General features: G+C 45.6%; 1 protein-coding gene across 1 annotated transcript; it reads left to right on the forward strand.

Moving 5' to 3' along the window:
• Positions 1-8,735: 8,735 nt before the first annotated feature.
• Positions 8,736-24,879, forward strand: RAB39A (RAB39A, member RAS oncogene family). The gene is made up of 2 exons (XM_048495238.1): positions 8,736-9,331; positions 23,455-24,879. The coding sequence occupies exons 1-2, from the start codon at positions 9,006-9,008 to the stop codon at positions 23,879-23,881; spliced, it is 753 nt and encodes a 250-aa protein (XP_048351195.1). The 5' UTR covers positions 8,736-9,005; the 3' UTR covers positions 23,882-24,879.
• The last annotated feature ends 1,626 nt before the right edge of the window (positions 24,880-26,505 follow it).

The raw sequence follows: 26,505 nt of genomic DNA on the forward strand, positions 1-26,505 counted from the left end.
CACATATATTTCAATTTAATCCATTTGAAAAACGACGGGGGTGGGGCGGGGAGGGCTGAAAGCAGAAACCATATATTTGACAGTAAACAAAAGAAGATTTATTATTTGGTACTGGAAACACTTTTCATACTGTCATGGTGTAGAGAGCTATCAGCATTTTTAGATATTGAATTAACAGCAGTGAAAACAATGCCTTTTTTTTAACAGTAATGTATTATCATATCCACTGTGTGTGATATTTATTGTGAACAAAAATAGCAACATTTCAAGAACAGTCTATGAAAATATGTTCCATGTGTCTACAGTATATATGGGAATCACCATTATCTAATGCTGTAGATTAGTGGTTTTCAGCATCTCGTGGCCTAGGGCGCACATTTAGCACTTTAATGGCAGCACAGAGCACATTGATCTAAAACCACATAGCAGGAGAGTCATGAAAATCAGTCACCTGACAGAAGGAAAAGAGGCCAGAGTCACTGGAGGGTGGGGGTGGGGGGAGCTATTCACATTGCAAGCAAACATGGAGTGTCAAAGGACTGGTGTTGTAAGGGTGCCTGGCTGGGGAAAAGAGAAAAGATATGGGAGAGATTTTTAGGGAGGGATGCCTTTGAACTTGCCTGTGCATATGAAGACAGACAGGAAGTATGGAGACCTTAGCCTCTGAGCATAAGCACTAGCAGCAATAAAAGAGTTTCTATAGGGTCCTTCTTATGACTTAGTGGCAGGGGCGTAACGAGGCAAACTGTAGCCCTGGGCAAAACCTGAGTTGGATGCCCCCCCGCCCCCATGGGCGGCCACTCCACCACGACCAAATTTTTTTTGCACCAGGACATTGATGCGTGCAGGGGGTGCATTTTTAGACATATCAGCACTAAAATTTCAGTGTATCATCAGGAGACTGTCCTTATGCTGCCCTCCAAGTTTGGTGAGGTTTGGTTCAAGGAGTCCAAAGTTATGGACTCCCAAAGGGGGTGCCCCATCCCCCATTGTTTCCAATGGGAGCTAATCCCCAAATTGCGTGCCCTATGCAGCCCTTTGTCTGGAGTTAGGTCAAAACTCCTTGGAATCAGCCGCTTGGCTGAGGGCTTTTAGATTCTGGCTGCGAATTCATTTTCTCTCGGACTGTAATTCCCTGGTCCACCGTCTGCTTTCTGACACCCATTCCAACCCCTGGTTTTCCATAATTGAAGAAAAAATGGCCTCTATTGGACTGTCAGTGGATTCACTTTGCCCTTTGTCCTATTCAGAATCTTATAGAAAGTTAAAAGGTCAACTATTGGATAGAGAGTTCTCTACCCTAATCACCGCAGCCAAGCAAAAGTGCTCCCCCCTGTATTTTTCTCTCCCATTTGAACTTGGCACACTACCTGTATTACTTAATAGACCCTGCTCAAAGGAGAGCCATAATGCTTGCCAGGTTTAATGTTATGCCTTCTGCCTTGTTACATGGCAGATTTAATAAGCAAGAAAAGGCTAAAAGATTGTGCCCATGTAATGATGGCTCAGTTGAATCTCTGGCCCACCAATTACTACACTGTCTCAGATTCAAGGAAATCAGATTCAAGTATGTGAATCTTACTCCTTTACATTTACCAGATCTCCCCGATTTATTTAGATTACACTACTTGTTGGACAATCCTGATCCTTCTCTCTGTATGATAGTGGCAGACTTTCTCCTGGAAATTACTAAACGCCAGTAGATTTCCTTCGACCTAACATTTATTTCCTATATTGTATATGCCTTTTAATCCGTTTTTATTATTGTTGTACTGTTGTCTATGCCAATAAAGGCTTGCAATGGGAGCTAATAGGACATGGGGCTACAGTTTTGAGGGTCCATAACTTTGGCCCCCCTGAACCAAACTGCACCAAACCTGGGGGGTATCATCAGGGCAGTCTTCTGATGAGTCCCTGAAAGTTTTGAGACTGTAGCCCCCATCTCCTATTAGCTCCCATTGGAAACAATGGGGGATGGGGCACCCCCTTTAGGTGTCCATAACTTTGGACTCCTTGAACCAAACCTCACCAAACTACCCTAATCACCTCACCAAGCATAAGGACAGTCTCCGGATGATACGCTGAAAATTTGGTGCCACTAGCCTAAAAACTGCGCCCCCTGCAGGCCAAAAATTGAAAACCACTAAAAATACCCAAAAACAAACCCTGCATTTTGATGCCCCCCACAAGGTGATGTCCTGGACAGCTGCCCACCTTGCCCAATGGGCATTACCCCCCTGCTTCGTAGGCATGGACCTGCAAAGAGGAGAGCTAGTGCAGAGTGTGTGTACCAACAAAGCTGCACAGCCAAAAAGTAAAAAAAAAAGAACTTCCTATGTTTCTATGAAGCTGCGCTGCCAGAAATTAAAAAAAAACTTCCTGAAGCAGAGGGGAGGGGCTGCGGGATCGCGTTTCTGCCCCAACACAACAGCCAATCAGAAAGAGCCACAGAGTAGATCATAGGCTCGTGGAAATAGTTACAGTTTTTGTTCCTGGGATTCACTTTGACCCTCTCAACAGAGACACGCTGCGGTGGGAGGCAGAGACCGGGATGAAAAGGTGCTTTATCTTATGGAACCGGGGCGAACGAGGTTTATTTTCCCAGTGGGGATTCGCCCCAGGTTGTTGTGAGGATAAAAATGGAGGAGAGGAGAACAATGAAAGCCACTTTAGATCTCCACTGGGGAGAAAGGCAAAAGTATGCTATATCCTGTAACATTTTTGTTCTTTTCTGTGTGACCCCTTTATGAGTAATCTCTGCAAAGGAACCTCTCTGTAGTATTCTGAGGTGATGTGTGTTATGCTGCCTCCTTTATCTTTGATGCTACCAAGGGCTGTTGCTGTAGAATTCTTAGTTGGACTGAAGGAACAGGATGGCTTGCTGCATATGGTACACTGACAGAAAAGCCAACATGTGAGGGTGGTTCTGAGGTAAAAAGGGATCCTTTGCCCTAAAACAAATACTTGTTTTCCTTAAATATAGAGTTTAACATGTGGGGACTCACAGGAAACTTGTGGGAGCAGCTGTCTGATCCCCCGTCCCATCTTTCCTTTGTTTCCTCTCCCCCCTATGTCTTCCAGTCTCCCACTCTTTCTACCAACTCCCACGCTTTTTCCTACTCTCTCCTCCATTTTGTCACTTTCTCTTTCTGATACCCACTCTATCATTTTCTGTCTCTCTTTCTGTCCCCCCTCCCAGCCTCCTCCCCCCTATTCACACAGCAGCAGGTGGCAGCAGCTGAAATGGTTCAGTGCTATAAGGTAAAGCTGCAGGATGTGTGAATAAAAAAAGACTGAGATGATTATATTATGAGGTCATTTTAAATTGGAGGTCTATGATGAAATCCTGAGGAAATCAATTTTTTAAAAATCCCCCCCCCCCCACTGCACCCCTTTCCCAAACGTGGAGTTTGGGAGTGAGGAGGGCCTGTTTAACGCTGTCTTCAGGTGACCCCGGTCCAGCTTTAAAGGCTTCAAGCTGGACCCAAGCTTCAAATGGTGGAAGTCTGTCCCTTTTTAGTGTGGGGAATTAGCAAGAGCAGACTGTTGGCTTAGCAAAAGTTTGGGCAAGTTTGAGAGCGTGGTTACCTATATAAACTGAAGTCAGCTTTTGTAAGAAATTCACAGGAGAGCAAAATAAAGTTTAACAGTTTTATTAATGGTCAATAGGGATACACAAGCACACAACAATTAAAGCAGCAGAACACACAAGAAGTGTTGAGGGGAAAGGTTTGGAATAAATGAAGGTAATTTGGGGGATATCGGCTATAGTCACCTGACCTTGGAGCAGAATGGTCCAATGAACAGAGCTGAGTGACCCTCAGTTAGAAGAAAAAGATCAACGCATTAGGGACAATATCAACAGAGAGGTGTCCAGAGATATTGAACAGTAACTAGTAATTAACCTGAGATAGGAATGTTATTGTTACTTATATTTAGCTGTTGTTGGATTATTGCCAGGGTCTGGTGCAAATGTTGTATTATTATGCTTGGCCTTGTTGTATTGCTGTTGTTGTCATTTACCATGTTGTACACTGCCCTGAGCCCTCTGGGGGAGGGCAGTATATAAATTAAATTTAAATTCAAATTTCAAATCAAATCAAACTACTGGGAGAGGGTTTCTCATAGAGGAAAAGGGGACACTCAGGGTTATGTACAGTGGCCCTTAACCTTCCAGAACAAAGGAGAATCCTGTCTTTCCAGGGAAAGGCAAAAGACAGACATCAGCCTTAATGGTCTGAGTTTGAATCTGATGGTATGAATACTTAGTCTGATGGGCTAAGCTGGGAGGTGGGCAGAGTGCTGAGTCAATCACAGCTAAATGGCAATGTAAATAAGGTGGTCGTTAGAGAGATTAGTCAGAGGAAAATGTTTTAGGGTCAATACAATAGGGTCAGGAACACTTGGTGCAAAAACATTAACAAGTCCTTTGTCTTTGCAAGGGTGGATAGTCCAGGGCTAGAGACAGGAACACTTTCCAATGCAGGTGTATTGTACTCTCTTAATCCTTTTAGGAGGGGTGTGAGGAAGGTGTTTTGCAAGGCAGATATGGGTGAGGGCAAGTCCAGACAAGCTTTTACTGTATTCTTGTGAGTACACTAACCAATGCAGAGAATGGGCTCCCCCAATCTGGCACAACACTGCTAGGCACCCTAAGTGTTAGCAGGATTGGTAGAAATGCGGTTCTTAAAACACAGTCGTCGTCCCCCACCATTGTGGTGGTCTGTTAACAGGGGTGGAGCCAGTAGTATATAACTGAAGGCTGTGAGCTCAGAGGCTCAGTTTGATCCTGGCCTCAGCAAGGCCAGGATTGAGCTTTAAACTTTTAACTAACTTTAACCCAATATGCTACTTCCATTGCCTACCAGTGTTGTTTAGCATCTGTATGTGGAATGCTATATTTCAGCGGTCCCCAGCGTGGCACCTCTGAGCATCTTGGTACTGCAGGCACCTCTCCTGGTGCCTTCCAAGTGTTTCTAGAAAGTGGGTGGGGGCAGTTGGGACACCTGCTCTTCAAGGCTTTTGATTGGCCATTGGAGATCAGATTGGCTGTGGAGTTTTTTTAAAAGTTATTTCAGAAACTGCTATCACTACTATGCTCTGTTTCAAAATTCAGGCTCAAACAGGTTGGGATCCCTGCCATGTTTTAACAGACATGCATCCTTTACTTTGCTGCAGAGGAATAAGAAACACGTTTCCCAAGACTCACAAAACAGTACCATCCTACATCCATGGAAATCAATTGTCTTCCAAGGGCGAAAGTCTGCTTTCTAATCACAGTCAGGCAGTGTTTTTGTTGCTGCATCAGCTGCGGTACTTTGCTTCCAAGGAGTGCTGAATGGACAGCTCCTCTTCTTTCCATCTTAGTCTATCAGGCAGGCCCTGTTCTCAGTTCCTTTTCCTTTTAAAAAACAGGAAAGAAGCTCAAACCTATCTCTCACAACAGGGCCACCCCCCCCCCTCTTCTTGCCAAAAATCTTTCAGTGCTACCAAGGACCACCAAATCCCACCGTGCCATCATTGAACTCAAAAGAGCACAGTGAGTGTGACCACTTGCCAGCTCTTGAATCACTAAAGAAACTGCCATTTTTCCTGCAATCTCTTGTCACTACTAATCATCAACAAAAAAGAACATATCTATGTATTGTTGAAGGATTTATTTATTTGTTTGTTTGTTTGTTTGTTTGTTTGTTTATTCGGTTTATAGACCGCCCTCCCCCTAAGGGCTCAGGGCGGTGAACAACATAGATAGAGCACAATATAGCAAATCAAGTTAAAATTCAATAAGTTAAGCATACAGGCTCTAAAAGATAAAATATAAACCTTCCCCATTAAAATGAGGAAGTTAGAATCAACTGGCTGTTGTCGGTTTTCCGGGGGGGAAATTAACAATAGCCAATTGATATCTCTGTTAGGAGTATAAGTACAAAAAAAAATGCAAGAAGAGGCCTGCTGGTGGGACTGGTGGTTCCTCTAGTCCAGCATCCTGTTTCACACAGTGGCCAAACAGTTGCTTTTCTCCAAAATCATACAAACATGGCACAGAGGCCAAAGCCTCACTTTGTTGAGGTGCCCAGTAATTTGTATCAAAAGATATACTACCAGTGAACATAGAGGTTTCATTTAACATCATAGCTAACAGCCATTGAATTATTATTTATATGTATATATTGATTCTGCCCCTCTACAGTGTAGGTCTTCCCTGGCTTGTTTGGATGATGAACTTTATCTAGATAACAAAATGCATAGTTCCATGTTGCGCTATTGTGTCTGCATGCAGTCTCTCCTTGAAGGGTTTTGCATAAGGCTGGTAAAGCCCTCTGCCTGAAACCTTGGAGATATTTTTTCAGTCAGGTTAGGTGAAGCCCGGCTAGACAAACCAATGGCCTTCTAGAAAGTCTGTTTCAGGCACAAATGTAATGTCTGAATACACCAAGTACACATTTGCAGTCTCAGAAATAAACAGATTTCTTGGGGTTCCTTCAAGGCACTTTTATTCCAGCATAAGTTTTGTAAACTAGAGTCTACATCTTCAGATGATCACTCATTGGATCCACTCACTGCATCTGAAAAGTGGGCTCTTGTCAATGAAAGTTGACACTCACATTGTTTGTTTAGGGCACAAGGCCTTTGTTTCTGATGCAACAGCCTCAAGGTGTATCATGCAGATGTGTGAACCAAAGAACTAGGGTCAGTTCCCACTCTCTGTTAAATGTTCGCCAGTGGGATATCCAGCTGTGGCTTGAATTTGTCACCAGGTAATGAGCAAGATGATTCGAGGGCAGCTGCTTGTGTGGGAAGAGAATGCTGCCAGTCTCATTAAACTTAAAGGGAAAGGCTGTAGCTCAGTGGGCAGAGTATCTGCTTCACATGCAAAAGGTCCAAGGTTCGATTCCTGGCATTTTTCAACCTTGAGGAGATATTGGCAGTCAGAGTTGGCAATATTGATCTTGACAGACCAATAGTCTGATTCAGTATAAATCAGCTTCATGTGATTATCGGAAAGCAAACTTCCTCATTAATATGGGTTTTAATTAAAACAACAACAGCAGCCTCCCAAAAATTCTTCCATGGAAAAAGAAGAGCTTAACTGGAGTCGGAGTTGAATCCTAGCATCTGTTTCCCAGGTCAGCCCCTTGATTCTTTGGTTCACACATCTGCATGATACATCATTCTAGACTAGAGGGTAAGCATCAAAAAACAAACAACCGCCTCATGCCCTAAACCAACAATTCGAGTGTGAACCTTCATAGCCAAGAGCCCATTTTTTTCAGAGACAGCGAGTGGATCCAACGAGCAGTCATCTGAAGATGTGGATTATAGTCTACCAAATGTATGCCATTTTTCTCATTGCCCGGTGACAAATTCAAACCACATCTGGATATCCCACTGGTAAACATTTAACTGAGAGCGGGAACTGCCCCTGGTTCTTTGGTTTTCACATCTGCATGATACATCTTGGGGCTGTTGCATCGGAAACAAAGGCCTTGTGCCCTAAATAAACAATTTGAGTGTCAACTTTCATAGGCGAGAGCCCCCTTTTTTCAGAGACCGAGAGTGGATCCAACGTGCCATCATCTGAAGATGTAGACTAGCTCACCAAATTTATGCAGGAATAAAAGTGCCTTGAAGGAGTCCAGAGACATCTGTTTACTTCTGCAGCTGCAAATATGTTTGGTGGATTTGTAACCCCTATGTTAAGAATGGTTTGACCCAGAAAGGGGTGGAGTCTGTAAAGAAGCAGAAGGCTGCAGAACTCATGAGGTTGGAGGAAGCAAGGCTACCAGGCTGGGACCTTGATAGGTTATTATAAGCTCTTAACACCTTGTTTAAGGTAACTGCAATGTTGTTGGGAACTCGTGGGAAGGGAGATGTTTACTTTTGCTATATTGTAAATATTAGAATTTATTGTTTCAGGGCTTTTTGCGTGTTTAGTTGGTGAGAGTTCTTTTGGGGATCGTCATTATCTCGAATCCAGTACACCAAGCCTCTGGAGTCTTCATGAGCCCCCCGCTTGCAAGAAGAAATGGACGTAACATTGTATTGTCAAAGGCTTTCAGGGCCGGATTCAACTGGTTCTGGTGGGTTTTCCGGGCTGTGTGGTCATGGTCTGCTGGATCGTGTTCCTAACGTTTTGCCTGCATCTGTGGCTGGCATCTTCACTGTGTGTAACAGACTTCCCTCTGTAATACACCTCTGAAGATGCCAGCCACAGATGCAGGCAAAAACGTTAGGAACACGATCCAGCAAACCATGACCACACAGCCCGGAAAACCCACCAAAACCGGACTTAACATCATCAGGCTGTAATTAGAAGGACTTGGAATGAAACTTAAACAGGACCTTGAAGTGTTATGTTCAATGTTAATGTTTGATAAGTGTTATACTGAAGGAAAATTTAAAATTTTAGTTGTTGCAAACTCCTTCCAAGTGCTGCCCCACAGAACCCACAAGCTGAGGCGACACATTCACACGTGACGTTTGTGCCTGAAACACAGACTTTATAGTAAGGCCAAAAAAAATAGGTGAGTGTGCCTCTGAACGCCTCCAGAGCGCCTTTCTCCGGCCACTGACCCATCTGAGATGAAGGGAACCGAGTTTCCTGCTCTCTCTTATCGTCCAAACGTGAGCGCAGGCGGAGGAGGAGGCCAACATATTGGCGCCAGCCAGCAGTGGGTGCCTTGCCAACGCGCGCCCGCCCAGCCCAGGCAGGGAACCTCCTCTCCCTCCCAGCAGCGGCGGAGAGGCGGAGCAGAGACCCCACCCTGGTCCTCCTCCGCTCCCCCGTCCCTGCCAGCAGAGCGGGGAAAGCGCCCACCCACCGGCCCCAGAACAAAAGGCTCTCTCTCCAGCCGCCATCTGCCCTGCCCTGCCCAGCGCTGCTGCCTCCTTCCCTGCCGGGCAGGCAGCCTCCCCACCCCACCCCAGCCCCTGGCGTTGGCGCGCGGCCAGGCCCGGGAGTCTCCCGCCTGCCTCCTCTTCCTCCTCCTCCTCCCAGCCCTCTCATGCCGGGGATCGGGGCCGTGGGGGCTCGGTGCAGGCACCGCCCGAGGAGGCGCCCCCAAAAACCCGAGGATGGCGGCCCCCACGCCGGCGGGGAGGGCGCGCTGGAGGCGGCCATCTGGCTCTACCAGTTCCGCCTGATCGTGCTGGGCGACTCCACGGTGGGCAAGTCGTGCCTGCTGCACCGCTTCGCCGAGGGCCGCTTCCCGGGGCCCGTCAAGGCCGACCCCACCGTCGGGGTGGACTTCTACTCGCGCCTGCTGGAGATCGAGCCCGGCAAGAGGATCAAGCTGCTGCTCTGGGACACGGCCGGCCAGGAGAGGTTCAGGTACGCCGCCCTTTTCCTCCTTGGGGGGTGCCGAAGCTCAGCCCCCCAATTGCCCCCCCCCCACGCCTCTTGCGAATACCAGCAACATGGCGCGCCACTTCGGAGCATGTGCAGAGTGCCTTTCCCCGTGCCATCTCTTCCAGTTTTCTGCTCTCGCCTTTCCCAGAGTCTGACTCCCATTTCATTGCTGATCATGTGTGTAATAAGAATGCTTCTGAGCATGCATGAAGTGCCTTTCCCTAGCAATCTTGTCTTCCAATTCCCTCTTTTTTTCCACATATTTTTTTCACAGCCCTCAAGAAGTCCCCCCCCCGCCCCGCTGCTGTACCATTGCTTGCATATGGGTAAGAAAGAATGCTTCTGTCCATATGCAAAGTGCTTTCCCCACCCTTCCAGCCTTTTGCAACCTGTCCTCCCTCCCCACACCTTCCCTTTCGAGCCCCGCCATTAGCAGCCAACCTCCAGCCCTGGTCCAGAGCTTTGGCTTCCATTCTTTTCCCACCAAAGCTGTCGTTAGGAGACCTGGAGCGGAAGCACAGCTTTGGACCAGCCATGCAAAGCAGAAAATGAGATAAGTGCTGCTGATTGTCAAAACAGCAGAGAGCAGAAGTAAACCGAGTCCAAGGCATCCCTTTCCCTCCACTGGGCAAGGTGTGTTTTCAAAGGAACAGCTGTTTCCAGCTCCCTTCTCGCTTCCTTGCTTTTTTTTTTCTGGTGGAGGCGGGTAGGTGGTGTTCTTTCTCTCCCCTCTTCTGATGCAGTCGTGCCAACCTGATTTCACCTTCCCCGGGAAAAACCGATCTCCACCTTGAACAAAGGCTTCCCCTCTCTGTGAGTAAACAGTAAACTGAGGTTTCACGCTCCCTGCTTCCCGGAGCACTGAGACGAGAAGAGCCACGCTTACCTGGCACTGTTCCCTTTACAAGAGATATCGCTGGGGACGTCAGGCATGTTTGTAGCAGTTGTTTTATTTACAGATGAACAAGCATAGTATTGTTGGAGGCAAACAACAGATCTCATATCACAGCGGATCCCACATCAGCTTCTCAGAGAGAGATGAGAGAAAGAGAAACCCTGTGATTCTCTGTGCCCTTTCCAGAATCCACATTGCTGTTTACACACATAAAGGTAGTTCCGGGTGGGTAGTTCCGGGTGGGTACAATGGTCTGCAGTGGAAAAGCAAGATGTAGTCCAGTAGCGCCTTAAAGACTGACAAGATGTCAAGGGTGTAAGCTTTCAAAGTTCCTTTTGTCAGATCCACCAAGCTTGGATAAATGTAGGGATTCAATCATATGTGTGGAATGGAAAATGACAAGCAGTCAATGCATGGATAAAGAAAAATCAAATGTACACTACAAATGGATTGTATGTGTGTTTCCTGTAACATGTGAACAATGCTATTACCTGTCTTTTTAACTCATTCTGTTTGCCCCAAGCAAACACCACTACTTCAGGCAAAGACCCTAGGATAGTCTTGTTTACTGTACATTCACACCAAAATAGTCATATATGTCACATATGCTCAGAATTATTTTATGCAGACCCTGACTTGTTATTTTTAAGGTATACTTTCCATCCAGTGTTTCCAGAGGAGTGAAAATTCGAAGGGTTCAGGAACCATAGATAACAGACAACTAGAGAGATAGATAAGAGACAACTGAAACAGCTAAAAACCACTTAAATATGAAGAACAACGAAGAAGAGGAGTTTGGATTTATATCTCCCCTTTCTCTCCTGTAGGAGACTCAAAGGGGCTTACAATGTCCTTGCCCTTCCCCCCTCACAACAAACACCCTGTGAGGTGGGTGGGGCTGAGAGAGCTCCGAGAAGCTGTGACTAGCCCAAGGTCACCCAGCTGGCATGTGTGGGAGTGCACAGGCTAATCTGAATTCCCCAGATAAGCCTCCACAGCTCAGGCGGCAGAGTGGAAAATCAAACCCGGTTCCTCCAGATTAGAATGCACCTGCTCTTAACCACTGTGCCACTGCTGCTCCTAAACTAAAACACCTTTGTGTAACAGCTCTCTACAGCTTTCTCTGGAACAAGCAAAGATCATGTGACTTTCAGGCAAACCCTCAAGCTACCAGTGCCTTAACACTTTTAAGCGTCAGGGGATATCTCTAAATTGCAGATTCTGTCACCACAAGCATCACATCCTCTGGGGGAAAATATGGCTCATGATGAACAGGTGTAGAATAGTGGGGGGGGGGGCAGGGGAGATTTCACACAGAGATGGACAGGCAGGACAGGGGTTGCCAAACTATCCCTCTGTTGACACTCCTTCCCACTCCTGCTCTTTTGACTAATCCTGCTTCAGAGCCCAGCATGGGAAAAAAACAACCTGGAAACTCTAGTGATACTGTACAATGTGTCCACAATTACTTGCTGTAATTGAGAACATAACCTGAAAGTTATTTTTAGTTTTCTCTTACTATGCAATATTATGAGAGCTGTACTTGGTATGCTCTCTCTCACCCCCCGCCAGGAGTGTAAACTATTCAGGGATTTATTCAGCAGGGCTGTCCCCTCCTGGAATTTGGGTGAAACAAATTTGGCAGCAGGGTGGGATTGTACTGTCCCTAACACAGCAACCTTGCAATTTGGATACACACTTGGAGGCCTTGTTGACCCTGGATGCCCAGCAAAGCAATTCTAAGCAATGTTTACAAGGGACAGAGGGCTGCTAATAATCAATTTGTGCTGTAAGGGATAAAGATAGCCAGTGGTGAATTTTCCCAGTTTAGATTGGTGTACCAGCTGTGGACTTTGCTGGAAAAAGCAGCCCAGGACATGGTTACTCATGCATGAGAACATTTGGGTTGGACTACTGTGATGTGGTCTTCATAGGGCTGCCCTTGGAGATAGTTTGGAAGCTTCAGCTACTAAGAACGTGACAGCCTGATCACTATACAGAGGCAAGAAACCACTTCTGTTTGTTTCTTACCTTGAAAATCCTATAGGGTTATCATAAGTTGGCTGTAACTTGACAGCACTTTCCATCACAGCCTGTGGCACTGGCAGCCATTTTGTTATTTTTGTGGTGGCACTATCTCCCTGATCTAAGAATTCAAAACACACTCAAGACAAGACCTGGGGACCCCTGTTCTGGGGGCTAGAACTCAGCTGAGATCAGGTTCTTGACTCTTAGGAACTGAGGTCGGGAAGGGCAGAGTTATCGCACACCAAAAACATTTCCGAACGCTCCCTTTTACGTTCTGCCATAGAAATTTTTGGTTCATTAATCCTCTCCGTAATCTCCAGACCTTCCCTTGACATGCTAACCCAATAACACACAGCTGGTGTTTTTCTTTCCTGTTCTCTTCCTTCTGTTTTCTACTCTGCGAGCTCGTGTGGAGCCGGAGCCAGAGTTTTTCTGATTACAGCATTCATTTGAAAGAGGCTGTAAATACGCCAGCAGTGCAATAGACAGAGACTCATCTATTATTCCAACTCAAATTATAATAGTAGTGATAATAATTTATGACGACGGTGCTGCAGGGCAGTATACCGTAACCAGCCATATAAGCAGGTTGACGTTTGCTGTTCGCTGCTGAACAGAGAGACGTGTTGGAGTAGATAGGACTCAGAGGTACTTCTGCTTTACTTATCGCTTGTGACAGTTGGGCTAGGACAATATTATACACGGCATTTTACATATGTTCAGGCAAGTTGCATACATACATGACAGATTAATTTTGCATTCTCTGCCCTCCCCGCTGCTCAATTGAAATAAAATCATGTGGCACGCAATTTCTAGGACTGTATTTGAACTGTAACTGGTAGATTGAATATTTGCTCTCTTTAAAAAAATGTTCCCCACATGTACCAAGCTAGCGTATCAGGGAAGGGCAGAGGCATATCTAGGGAAAATGTAGCCTGGTGCAAAATCTGAGTTTTCCACGCCCCCCCCCCCCTCCATATGGGTGGCCACCCTCCGCCACCATGACCAAACAATGGGGAAGGAGGAGGGGCGTGGGGGCGATTTTCCGCCCCATGTGACTAAATGGCCGCAGCCCGGGGACATTTGACCCTCTACGTCAGTGATGGCGAACCTTTTTGAGGCCGAGTGCCCAAACTGCAACTCAAAACCCAATTATTTATCGCAAAGTGCCAACACGGCAATTTAATCTGAATACTGGGGTTTTAGTGCAGAAAAAATGGTTGGCTCCAAGGCACGCATTACTTGGGAGTAAGCTTGGTGGTAGTTGGTGGCTTTGCTTTGAAGCAATCGTGCAATGCTTCGAATGGGTCAATTACAACCCTAGGAGTGTTTAGAAGCAAGCCCCATTGCCAGCAACCGAACTTACTCCCAGGTAAAGGATTGTGCTTTAGTTCTTCCCATGAAAATCAGTGGGGTTTAACAGCACTTAACAGGGTTACCTACATGTCGTGCTCAGCAGCCCAGGCCAGCCTAGATGTGTGTGTGTGTGGAGGGCGATTTTCCACACCCTCACATGAAGAACTCTGTGCACGCGTGCCCACAGAGAGGGCTCTGAGTGCCACCTCTGGCACCCATGCCATAGGTTCGCCACCACTGCTCTACGTCCTCCTGGGTGGTACTCCCCTGGGGAAGAGTCTAAACTAGAATCTTCCACCTGTCAGGTCAAGGTCAAGGAAATTTTACTTGGGAGCACATTCAGACATGCAGCTGCCCTCTCAGCCCCAGTAATTCTGTTGTTGAGGGCCTAGAGTTGCCAGGTCCTCCCTCCTGGGCCCATGGCAGGGAATGTGGGATAGGGTTGCCAGATTAAGGTTGAGAACCTCCTGAAATCTGAGGATAGAGCTTCAGGAGGACAGGGACCTCAGCAGGGTACAATGTCCTTAGAGTTCACCACCTCCAAAGGATCCATTTTCTCCGTGGGAATTGATCGCTACAGTCTGGAGATGTACTGTCATTCCAGCAAATTCTCAAGTCTCACCTGGAGGCTGGTATCTCTAACCTGGCCCATCCTCAACGAAGGTGTCTGCGACAAAGCTGGGGATTGCCCAATACTGCAGGAACTGAGTGGGATCTGTCCCCCCAACCCAATACCTCAGGCAGCTACTGTTGGCTTGGCCAGAATTCCCAGGATGGGGACTTGGGCAGCAGGAAGCAGTAGCAACTGAGAGCAGGCCTTGCCACCTCCCTCACAGGTTCCAGAGCTTTGGGCACTGGTTGCTGACATCTCCTGATGCCAAAACAAGAAAGAGGATGCCTGGGAGCAGTGAGCTTCATAGGCTACCAGGCCATCCAGCCAGTATGGAAGCAGCCAGCAGAAGCCGATAACCGTGATATAGGATTAGAAGAAGAGGAGGAGGAGGAGGTGGTGGTGGTGGTCTGGGGGTGGGGGGAGTTCAGATGGAGCCCAGTCATGCAAGAAGTTGGGAGGAACCAGGCATGGAGGATTTGACTGAAGGCCTCCCAGGAACTGGCCAGTGAGGGGAAAGGGGAAGGCCAGTAAGGATGAAGAAGGAGACTGGAAGAAGTGCTGCTCAAACCCCTGGCCCAGATGATGGTTCAAGGCTTGGAGGTGGGGCCATGGAGGTAGGGCTGGACCTGATTGGCAGAGGGTGGGAAGGGAGCATAAATGGTAGCTCCACAACCAAGTGAAGTAGGCCATACTTTGTAGCAGTACTGGTCCAGGGATGAGAAGGATGACTTGGGTGGTGCAATGTTGTGCCCCCTTCCTTATTCTGAGGTTTAGGGAGACCCTGGGGAAGTAAAGCAGTGTAATAGCTGAAGGTCAGGGATTGGTGCCAGAGAGCGAAGAGCCTCACATCTGTATTATTACATGAATGTATACATTGTCTTCAAGTTGTATGTATGTATCACTGATTTCAGTGATGGCAGCTCTGTGCATGCAGTACACCTGGTAGTTAGGGATGCGACTTGACATATTGGTGTTTTCTTTCTTTCTTTCTTTCTTTCTTTCTTTCTTTCTTTCTTTCTTTCTTTCTTTCTTTCTTTCTTTCTTTCTTTCTTTCTTTCTTTCTTTCTTTCTTTCTTTCTTTCTTTCTTTCTTTCTTTCTTTCTTTCTTTCTTTCTTTCTTTCTTTCTTTCTTTCCCTGAAAGGTTTTGTTGTTGTTGGAATGGGCACGTTAGCCCCATTCAGAAGAAATAGGCTTGTTCTCTCATGGTTGATTTGTGCTTGCTCTTCTTTGACACCAGGACCTGCTCTGCTGCTCAGTTCCTGAAGATTTTGGGGGGCAGCCTGGGGAGGGGGGAGTTTGAGGGGGAGGGAAGGTGCTCAGCATGGATGTGATTCCATAGAGTCCACCTTTCAAAACCTCTGTTTCCTTCAGGGGAATTCTTCTTCCTGGTGTTGTCCCACTAATGCAGGGTCTGCTGTTGCCTTCAGGGGAATTGATATCAGAAATTTCGAGATTGTCCATAAATCTGGAATAACTGGAGGAGAGCAAACCTAAGGTCCCGCACGGAAAATAATTTTGGAAGAGTTGCAGAAACAGAATTTGATATTCCATGGGGACTTTGCCACTCAAAGTGGCTTTCTGGATTGCAGCCCTAAGCTTGTGAATTGGTATTAGTGCCTGGGGAAATCTTCTTTCCAAAGAACCCCCAGCGAGACTAAAAGAGTTCCCAGTGGTAAGATGTTAGTCTCTGCCGGGCCTATTATCCCTCTTCAAGGTTAGAAGAAGCAGGATCTACATTTTCAACCCAGCAATTAGGTCACAGACTTTGGTGCTGGCCCATTTTTAGCAGAGTGGTCTGCACAGGTTCCATTCTATATATGTAGTCCGACTAAAACATCAGTTTTAGAAGAGATTATTCTCAGAGGTCATCTTCGTTCTTGCTTTTTTAACCTGAATTATTAGGAAGGCCTATGGTCTAAATATGGGTCATTCCACAAGTCCATTTTCAGCTTTGTCAAAGACTTTCACAGCTGGAATCAACTGGCCGTTGTAGGTTTTCTGGGCTGTGTGGCTGTAGTCTGGTAGGTTTTGCTCCTAATATTTTGCCCACATCTAAGGCTGGCACCTTCAGAGGCATGTCTGTATTACCTGAGACTTTTAAGGAAACAACAACTGAATGAAAAACTGCTGGTGATCTTCTACCACTGGGCTATATTTATTTATTTATTTGTTGGATTTATAGGTCGCCTCACCCCCAAAGGGCTTGAGGCGGCTCACAATATGGCTGTTCTCTAAGACAGCAAATCAATACAAAAAGTATAACTTAAACCCATTAAAAACTTAAGCAGCAGTTTCTAGAAAGAAATACAAACTAAAACAACAGAAGTTGTTATAAACAGGCGCCCGATCTAAAGGCCAAAAGGGGGTAGGGGGTAGGCAGGGCCCAAGATGGAGTCAGGGCCCAACCAAGATGGAAAAAACAGGCAGCCTATAGAGAGTGTCTTAACACACTGCATCTGTGTGTGGTTCACCAGTTGCACAGTGGCAGATAGGAAGGCACTCCAAGGGTGATCACTCCTGCCCAGAGGATTATTGGCTGCCCTCTCCCCTCTTTGGAAGAACTTTATAATTCCCGCTGCCCAAAGAAAGTTCAGAATATTCTGAAGGACCTGTCTCATCCGGCATACTCTCTTTTTTAACTGTTACCATCTGGCAGACAATATAGGATTATAAAAACAAGGACAAATAGGCTTAGAGATTGCTTCTATTCTAGAGCTGTGGCTATGCTGAACTCAATGGTTTCATGTTGATGTGGTTCGGGCAGTGTAAGGATGGGTGGAGGAAGGGGAGTGTGAGGATGGGATGTGAGGTCTGAAATAGTGTGCATCGGGGAATGCTTGTAAATTTTGTTGTGTGTGCGCACTGACAATACATGCTTCTTATCTTATGTCATGGTAAGTTTTTCTCTCTCTGTTCCTCTGCAAATACAAGCCATAGATGCAGGTGAGTCATTAAGAGCAAAAACTACCAAACCACAGTCATACAACCCGGAAAATCCACAACAGCTACCTCACAGAGTGGTTGTGAGAATAAAATGGAGGAGAGCACAATGATGTAAGCGGCTACCATGACATGCCTCTGAAGATGCCAGCCAAAGATGTGAGCGAAATATTCGGAGCATAAACTACTAGATCGTGGCCACACAGCCCGGGAAAACCCACAACAGCCATTTTTGGCTTCTTTGCCTTTATTGTAGAGGTTTATTAAAAAATAGAAAGACATGAGGATGCAGGGCATTGACATGATTTTAACCATAAAGCTGGGAGGCTGGACCTCTCAGTCCAAGACTGTGGCAGTAGAGTTGAGCAGTTCATTCCAGGCCGAAGCATAATTTTTCAGGGCCTTGCATAAACCATCTGGATCCCATCCAGTCTCATGAGCCAAGAAATAAATGTTGTTTCTTAAATGAAGGCCCAGACGTCCATATTGGGTATATTTGGTTAATACAGCAGAATTTTGCCCAGTCACGGAAGTGTGATGTGCAGTAAATCAGTCTTCCCGAGAAGTAAATTGCAACAGTGAAACCTACATTTATTCTCGTAGGTTCTGGTCACGTTCCTGTTCTAGTTGATAGAAATATAGATCTAATCTAAAGAGTACCTAATCTAAAGAGTACATTTTGTGAGTGCAAGTGTGGGATATTTATTTCTACAAGACAGACCTGCAGAAATTCTCTGGAGGAGTCAGAGCAGTTCCCAGGTTCAGACAAAAAGAGGAACATCCTATTCAAGACATTATACTTGGAGTGATTTAGCACCCCCCGCCCCTGTCCAGGCATGCTCAGTCGCTCACTTCAACAGTTCACTCATTCCTCACCCCTCTATTTGGGCCTTGGTCCAGTCCTCCAGGTTTGCTTGCACAGATCTTCAGCATCAGCAGGGGTGGGGTGGGAGTAGCTGTTTGTTACCTTTCCACTCCAAGCTTCTTCTGTGGATCTCCATGGCAGAGAAAGGGAGAGGAAATTGGCACAAGGCTGTTTGGAGTTCCTTCCCTCTTTGTGGATTCCTGCCAACCTGTAAGGTGCAAGTGGTGAGCATGCCGCAACGGATCCCACACGCTTTCCAATATCATCAAAGCAGGGAAACCACTCGCTGACCTATCTTGTCAGATTTTTCCTGCTTTTTTTCCTGTCAGAGACTGAGGTGCTTCAGAAATGGTAGTGGAAGGTAATAAAAGCAATTTCCCTCATCACTATTATACTTCCAGAAGGTGAAAGAAAGTCTGTTATTAAAAAACCTTCCTTGGTTAACCCTTTTATAAGGCACAAATAATAATACAGAGGTAGAGATAACTTAAACAGACTACAAGATTTGTTACACAAGAGTGGGAGATTAATAATTTGGAGAAAGGAACAAATAAAGCAGCAGAAATACATATTTACAACAGAGATTTTTGGCAGAGAAGCAATGTTTGTTTTCAGGCCCAGGCTCAAATATGTTGGTCAGTTTCAGTAAGCTTAGATGGTAAAAAGATGTTTCCTAAGATATTGATTGTATATAAGACTAGCAGAAAAGCCCATTGTACAAACAAATACAGTTGGCTCTAGAAAGCTGTTGGTGAGAACAGTGCCCTCTGAGGGAAGCAACTCCTTCTGCCTCTCCTCCCCCTTGGCCCTGTTTCACCAACTCCCTCCTTCTCTTCCTCCTGTTGAAGGAGGAATGGCCTGGCTTCCCATCTCCCCATCTTCACAGGCACCCTGCTGGTCTGATCCCAATTGTGGATCCGGGCTTTGCAAAGTGTTGAGAGCCACATGGGTGCCTCCATAGGCACTCTCCCCACTGTTTTCAAAGTCAGGATCTTAGCTATTCAAGGCTGGGGGAGGAAAGCTAGTATTGAATGTTTGCTTAAGAATCACAGCTGCTTGAAGGGCTGGTCTACCTCCCATTAAGAAGGACTGGGTAGACTGGTCTACTCATTACATTCAATTGTGAGTAAATCAATGCTGATCTACCTCCCATTAAGACACAAAGGGTGTATCTGGCCTCCACACAGGCCAGGCCTACCCATTACTTTCAATCATGGGTAGTCCAACCTTCTGGAGGGCTAGTCTATCTCTCATTAAGAAGCAATGGGTAGATCTGGCCTCGCAAAGACCAAGTCTGCCTGTTACTTTCAATAGCGGGTAGACCAGCCCTCCTGCTCCTGGGTCAAGGGTGGGCACCTCCTTCTTGAGAGGGGGAGAGAGAGTGGGCAGCGGACTGGGCAGGCTTATGCCAGGCCAGGTGGGATTGCACCTTGCCATCACTGCCTCACTGGGCCTTGCTTCTTCTTTGGGATAGGAAGGGGGGCAGGGGACTTGGCTGGCTGATGGTGGGCCTGGCAGGAGGGTGCCTTGTCACTGCTGCCCTGTGGGGCCCTGCTTCTTCTTTGGGGGTGGGGGAAGACCAGTGGGGGAATGGAACGCCAGGCCCTGGTGAAATGTGTGGCAGTTGGGTAGAAGTGAGTTATCTTAGGATGGTACTCTGATCAATTGATTATTTTGTACATTAACTTCAGTACCCGCACTTAGCCCTCATAGATAGAAAACCTTCAAAATAAAACATAAAACACCCTCTTGAGGAAAATAAAAATGAAACCCAGTAGCCCAGACTAACTGGAATGTAGGGTTTTTCCCTCTTCCTGAAAGATACATCCCTGACTGATTATATATATGGCTCTTCAGCTTGAGCCCCGCAATAACCTAACCGCCAGTACACTCCAGTCTGCGTATTATTTGCTTAAACCACAGCACGAGGGTTGTCACCACAGCAGGGTACTGACTGCCACTACTGTCTTCAGAGAGGTGATTTTTTTCACAGCAAAGGCACAATAGCTATTCAAGAACTTCAGAACTCCAGATAGTTTTACATAGGGAGATCTCCTCCTCCTTCCTGGAGGATACTTCACCCAATCAGATTGCATGGTTGCCTCTGCCAATCAGGTGACTTCCCTGTTCTCAGGCCTCTATGGGTGCAAACAGTAATAGCTTTCGATGGGCCTGTACATATCAAAACACACTTTTCTCTGCAGTCCATCACACATGCATTTCTAATGCCTGTGCTGTGCTGCCCTGATTGGTTATAAGTCCCTGGAATATATATACCGGTAGACCTATTTTAAAATGTTAAGATAAATTACTCTTAATCAATTAATTCATTACTGTTACAGCCTTTGCGTCTAGGCTGTAACAGTAATGAATTAATTGATTAATTGATTTTAACATTTTAAATAACTTAAAACATGGCCCTAATTAATTTGGCTGCTGATTCTTAACATTTTTTAAAAAAATATGAGTGGTTTTGAAAACGACGCTTAGCAAGCACTAACATAAAAGAGGCATTTTTCCAAGCACAGCAGTATAGTCTCCTGCATTTAAGATGCCGGTGCTGTGACTCATGCAAGCAGCCTCTAGAAACAAAATACCTCTTTTTCTAGAACAATAGTTGTTTTTCTCACACCCATGGATACAGATTTATTGATCAATTAAGTGAAATTTGCATGATGAGTCAATTCGGTTTTCTTTAATTGGGGGATGGCCTGATCAACACACATGTCTTCCATTCATGTTTTATGTACCTCCTTTGGAAGGCTCTGTTGTAGCCAGGACAACTACAGTTGTCCTGTGAGGTGGCTTGAGGGATTTGAACTGGAATTTCCCACATTCCATCTCATGTCTCTAGCTACTGTTCCATAATGGCTCAGCTAGCTGATAAGCTAATCAGTGGGTAGCAGCGTGGTATAGTGCAGCACCAACCGAGTTGTTATTCATAGAGCACAATGCCCTCTAATGGGTGTTCCAGGAAAGCAGTTTCTGCAAACACAAAGTGATGTTCCCATTGAAGTCACAAGTTATTGTTTTTTGAAAATTCCAACTCTCCCTGTATCATCAGAGCTGGGAACCTACCAGAACTTTCTAGCAAATGGGTGAGCGTAAGAATTGCCCTACTGGATCAAACCAGTGGTTTTTCTAGTCCAGCGTCCTGTTCAGACACTGGCCTGGAGGACCAACAAACAGGGCACTGAGGACCAAAAACAGGGCACTGAGGCACTAAGTTTGCACCACTTCGGCAGAACCGGTTGTTAAAATGGTGCTTGTAAACAACCAGTTGTTAAATTATTTGAATCCCACCACTGGAACCAGTTGTTAAATCATTTGAATCCCACCCCTGCACTGAGGCCAAGGCCTTCCCCAATGCTACCTCCTAGAACTGCTATTCAGAGATTTACTGCTTCTGAATGAAAAAATTCTCCTTAGTCATCATGGCTGGTAGCCATTGATATCCTCCAAGAATCTGTCAAATCCCTTCTTAAACCCTTCCGCGCTAGGAAGCTATCTCTATATCCACTGGTTACATGCCTAATCAGTGGCGGAGCAGCAAGGAGATGGGGGGTGCGTCGCGCAGCAGGCGCATGCCTGGGGAAGCTGGAAAATCACTCCGGCCCCTCCTCTTTTCCTTGCGACCTTCCGCACCCTCCCCTCCATGCAGCCCCCCACAGTGCCCCTTCCCCCTTCCCACACTTACCTTAGTTCCTTTTCTTTTTCTAGTACTTTTTCAGGCTGAAAAAAAAAGCGGCCTATTTACAGTTCAGGCTCAAAAACGGTCTGAGGAACTACAGTTCCCAGGAGATCTTGGGGCTCACAAGGTGTCCTGGGAAGTATAGTTCCTCAGGCAGTTTTTAGCCTGAACTGTGAAGAGGCCGCTTTTTTCAGCCTGAAAAAGTACTAGAAAAAGAAAAGGAACTAAGGTAAGTGTGGGAAAGGGGGGTGCCGCGGGGGAGCCATGGGGGCAGAAAAAACACACTGTGCACCGGGCGCAGTTTGGCCCAGCTATACCTCTGTGCCAAATAAAGGTTGTTGTGGTTGTTGTTGTATATCCACTGGGATTGAATTCCACAATTCAATTATTCACCTTTATCATTCCTGAATCTGTTGCCCATGGAATTCATTGGGTGGTCCCCCACTAACTGTTATTGACCTTCCTCCTTAATTGTGTTATATGTTTTGTACGTTCATGTATTATTGAATTTGTTTAAATATTTTATATATACTTGTATTTCAAATGCTTTTTAATGTCTTGAGGTTTAATGTCCACCTCTATAAACCCGTTCACAGGGGAGAGCAGTATCTAAGCCAAATTAATGCTGATGCTGTTGTTGAAATGCTTTAATGGTTTGATGTTCACTGCCTGGGGGCTCCCTTTCAGGGTGGAAATGTTTTTAAAATAGCATAGGAACGTTTTAGAAATGATACAGACTGTAGAAGCAACATAGACTAGAACGTAGAATAAAGAAATAATGTAGAAATGTATTAGAAACAGTACTGCAAAAATAATATAGAAATGCTTTAAATAAATTAATCATTTAGGTACCATCGGCACCATAAGCAGCAGGACCTTGTGGGAGTCCCAAATTGGAGTACATTGGACTCTGGCAAACAGCCAGGCTAATAATCCTGCCTGCTTTTCCCCAGCTATTCATCTGTCTTCTTTCAGCTCAGCTGACTAAAGGCCCAGCCAGGCACAGAAAGACTACCAATACACTTTAATACACTTTAATTCCAGGAGAAGAAGAAGCAGTGGCGTAGTGGCTAAGAGCAGGTGCACTCTGATCTGGAGGAACCGGGTTTGATTCCCCGCTCTGCCGCTTGAGTTGTGGAGGCTTATCTGGGGAATTCAGATTAGCCTGTGCACTCCCACACACGCCAGCTGGGTGACCTTGGGCTAGTCACAGCTTCTCACAGCTCTCTCAGCCCCACCCACCCCCCAGGGTGTTTGTTGCGAGGGGGGAAGGGCAAGGAGATTGTAAGCTCCTTTGAGTCTCCTGCAGGAGAGAAAGGGGGGATATAAATAAACCCTCCTCCTCCTCCTCCTCCTCCTCCTCCTCCTCCTCTTCTTCTTCTTCTTCTTCTTCTTCTTCTTCTTCTTCTTCTTCTTCTTCTTCTTCTTCTTCTTCTTCTTCTTCTTCTTCTTCTTCTTCTTCTTCTTCTTCACAGAAAGACTACCAATACACTTTAATACATTTTAATTCCAGGAGGTCAGTCTCTCTGGTTTTGGAACGTGATTTGCAGCTTGCTGAACTAAAATAAGCTGGTCACTATGGAAATGAACCGTGCCTTTTTAAATATAAACGTCTGGTTCTGTTCTATTTCAACAGGCCCTGCTGATTTTCAGTGAATACGTGAGACCACAACTTGCATCCCTGTTGAGTTTCTCTCTCTTCTTTAATTTGTACAGGTCAATCACCCACTCATATTACCGGCATTCCGTGGGAGGCTTACTGGTGTTTGACATCACCAATCGGTCTTCTTTTGACCACGTGTGCGACTGGCTGGAGGAAGCTAAAATGCACGCAGACCCTTTCCAGCTGGTCTTTATCCTGGTTGGACATAAATGTGACTTGGAGTCCCAGCGTCAGGTTCCCAGAGAGGAAGCAGAAGAGCTGGCTTCCGTCTGCGGCATGAAATACATCGAAACCTCGGCCAAAGATGCTACCAACGTGGAAGAGTCTTTTACAGTTCTGACAACGGATATATATGAACTTGTGAAGAAAGGAGAGATCACGGTGCAGGATGGGTGGGAAGGGGTGAAAAGCGACTACGTTCCAAATGTCGGACATTCCCCGGAACAGGAAGACTCGCTTGGAGAGCAGTGCCCCTGCTAAAATGCTTGCATGTCAAAGAGCTGTATCATAGGATGATGTGTTGGAGCATGAGGCCAGTGTATATAACAGGTTATTTATGGAAAGGGTGTTGTGGTTCACTGGTAAGAGCATCTGCTTTGCATGCAGAAGTTGCTGGTTCAATCCATGACATTGCCATTTAAAAGAGAAAAGGGGTGAGGTGAACGTGAGAAGCCGAAAGACCGTTGCCTTGGCTCAGTATATGGCAGCCTCCTGTGCCTGTGTCTTTAAGAAGATGTATCCAAACACAGGGAAGTGACAAATAGGTTCTGGGCTGCCTAGGACATCCCAAGTCCAGCCGACAGGCTCCCGTTAAAATCCTGAGAATTACATCAAAATAAATATTTGATGAAATGTGAGATGGCCAAGAGCCCAAAGGGCTGAAAACTGATTTAAAAAGCAGCTTGATTTCACTATGTTGCTCCACTTTTGCATCTTTAAAAAAATACTGTATAAGGTTTTTTTTTTTTTTAAAGAGCTCTGGTCTATTAAAGCTTTGTTGATAATCACTTTAGAATATGGCTGTGAACATCGTTGTGAGACATGCAGTATGTTGATCACGTGTAGTTTGGCCTTCACCTTGTTCACGAAAATAAGCCTGAAATCGATTTAAAAACGGCAGCAACCGTTAGAACATTTCTATGCGGTTTTGTGATGGCTCCCCATCTGCTTTTTAACAAGGCCCTCCTCTCTAACCTTGCTTGGTACACTAACGTCACATCACTCATCCTGGGGGGAGATCATAGGGATCTAGCCACCTCACAAAGTGTCACGTTCCCTGTCCCTCCTTTATATCCTCATGTCACAAAAAGCTCTCTTTTTTTGTGGTGAAAGGCATGTTTTACGGATTTGTAAAAGACAGACAATGGTAGCAAGCAAAACTATTTATTTGTTCAATTTCTACCTGGCTCTTTTCTGACTCATAAGACACAACAGCAGGATTCTTTGACTTTATGTGGTGAAAAGCAGTCAAAATAAAATAAAAAAACTCTGGAATATGCCTTGTATTCTGATAAACTCCCTGCTTTGATTCACTCACTTTGTGACATCTCAGAAAGAAATAAGAGTGGATGAATGTTACTCCAAACAACACAACCCTTGTGGGACTTCATGGGCACACGTAAGTTCTTCAGGTCTTACAGTGCAGGGGCTACTCCATGCATACCGTGTTTCCCCGAATATAAGACAGTGTCTTATATTAATTTTTGCTCCCAAAGATGCGCTATGTCTTATTTTCAGGGGATGTCTTATTTTTCTGTGTTCTGTTCGTCGGGCATGCTTCCAAACAAAAACTTTGCTATGTCTTACTTTCGGGGGATGCCTTATATTTCGCACTTCAGCAAAACCTCTACTATGTCTTATTTTTCGGGGATGTCTTATATTAGGGGAAACAGGGTACATAAGGAAGCTTATTCATATCCTGGCAAAGGCTCATGTACATTATGATCCAAATGTAGCTGCGCCTCAGTGTCATATACTTTCCTACTGTAATTCTTTGCTTGTGTTGAAATAAACGTACAGCAAGCAAATGCAAAATTGCAGTTCCATCAGTACGCACTCTTTCTTTTAAACCTCCTTAATGAGAAGCCGTGTAGAGATGAATTCAACAGCATTAATTCATTAGCATTAATGCATGTTTGAATCTTTAAAAGCACATAAAGCAAACACGATGTAGAATGAATTATTTTTGCGTTTCCGTCGCCCGTATAGCTTGTGTGACTAACGATCTGCATGAAATTGATTTCCATCTTGCCAATGGTGTAAATAAAGCAGTTAATTTTTTATAATTGGGAAGACATTGTTCCAAACATAAGCCAGCTTTGTAAATAAACTCATAATGTTACCAGCCTACATTCTTAACAGCTGTCTTGCCTGCATGTATCCATGTTACTAATTTGCAGTACACTGACAACATGAAAGTGTTTTTCATTCCGATGTACAAAAGCATCCCTCCGTGATCACTTGGAGGTGATGTTTACTTGCCACGGGAGGCCTGACTTACAACCATATTTTTTTCCTGGTCAGCTTTTATGAGATAGTCTGTTTGGGCTTATTTGGGATCGTGGCCGAGTGATTAAGCCTTTCATTCACAGAAATTCCAGAGAGGTAACTAGTAAGAAGAAGAAGAAGAAGAGTTTGGATTTATATCCCCCCTTTCTCTCCTGCAGGAGACTCAAAGGGGCTTACAATCTCCTTGCCCTTCCCCCCTCACAACAAACACCCTGTGAGGTAGGTGGGGCTGAGAGAGCTCTGAGAAGCTGTGACTAGCCCAAGGTCACCCAGCTGGCGTGTGTGGGAGTGTACAGGCTAATCTGAATTCCCCAGATAAGCCTCCACAGCTCAGGCGGCAGAGCTGGGAATCAAACCCGGTTCCTCCAGATTAGATACATGAGCTCTTAACCTCCTACGCCACTGCTGCTCCTAGTAAGATGTTACCTCCATAGATGTTATCTCCTATCTCCATAGTAAGATGTTGCAGCAAGAAGTCCTGTGTACACAAGTGGTGTATAATGCTGAAAACAAACACATCTATAGCAATGAAAGCCATATAGCAATGTAAGCTTCCAAAGGTCACAACCCGCTCTGTCAAATTCAACAGTGGTTTT

Source organism: Sphaerodactylus townsendi, linkage group LG04 (genome assembly GCF_021028975.2).
Source record: "Sphaerodactylus townsendi isolate TG3544 linkage group LG04, MPM_Stown_v2.3, whole genome shotgun sequence".
Taxonomy (NCBI): Eukaryota; Metazoa; Chordata; class Lepidosauria; order Squamata; family Sphaerodactylidae; genus Sphaerodactylus; species Sphaerodactylus townsendi.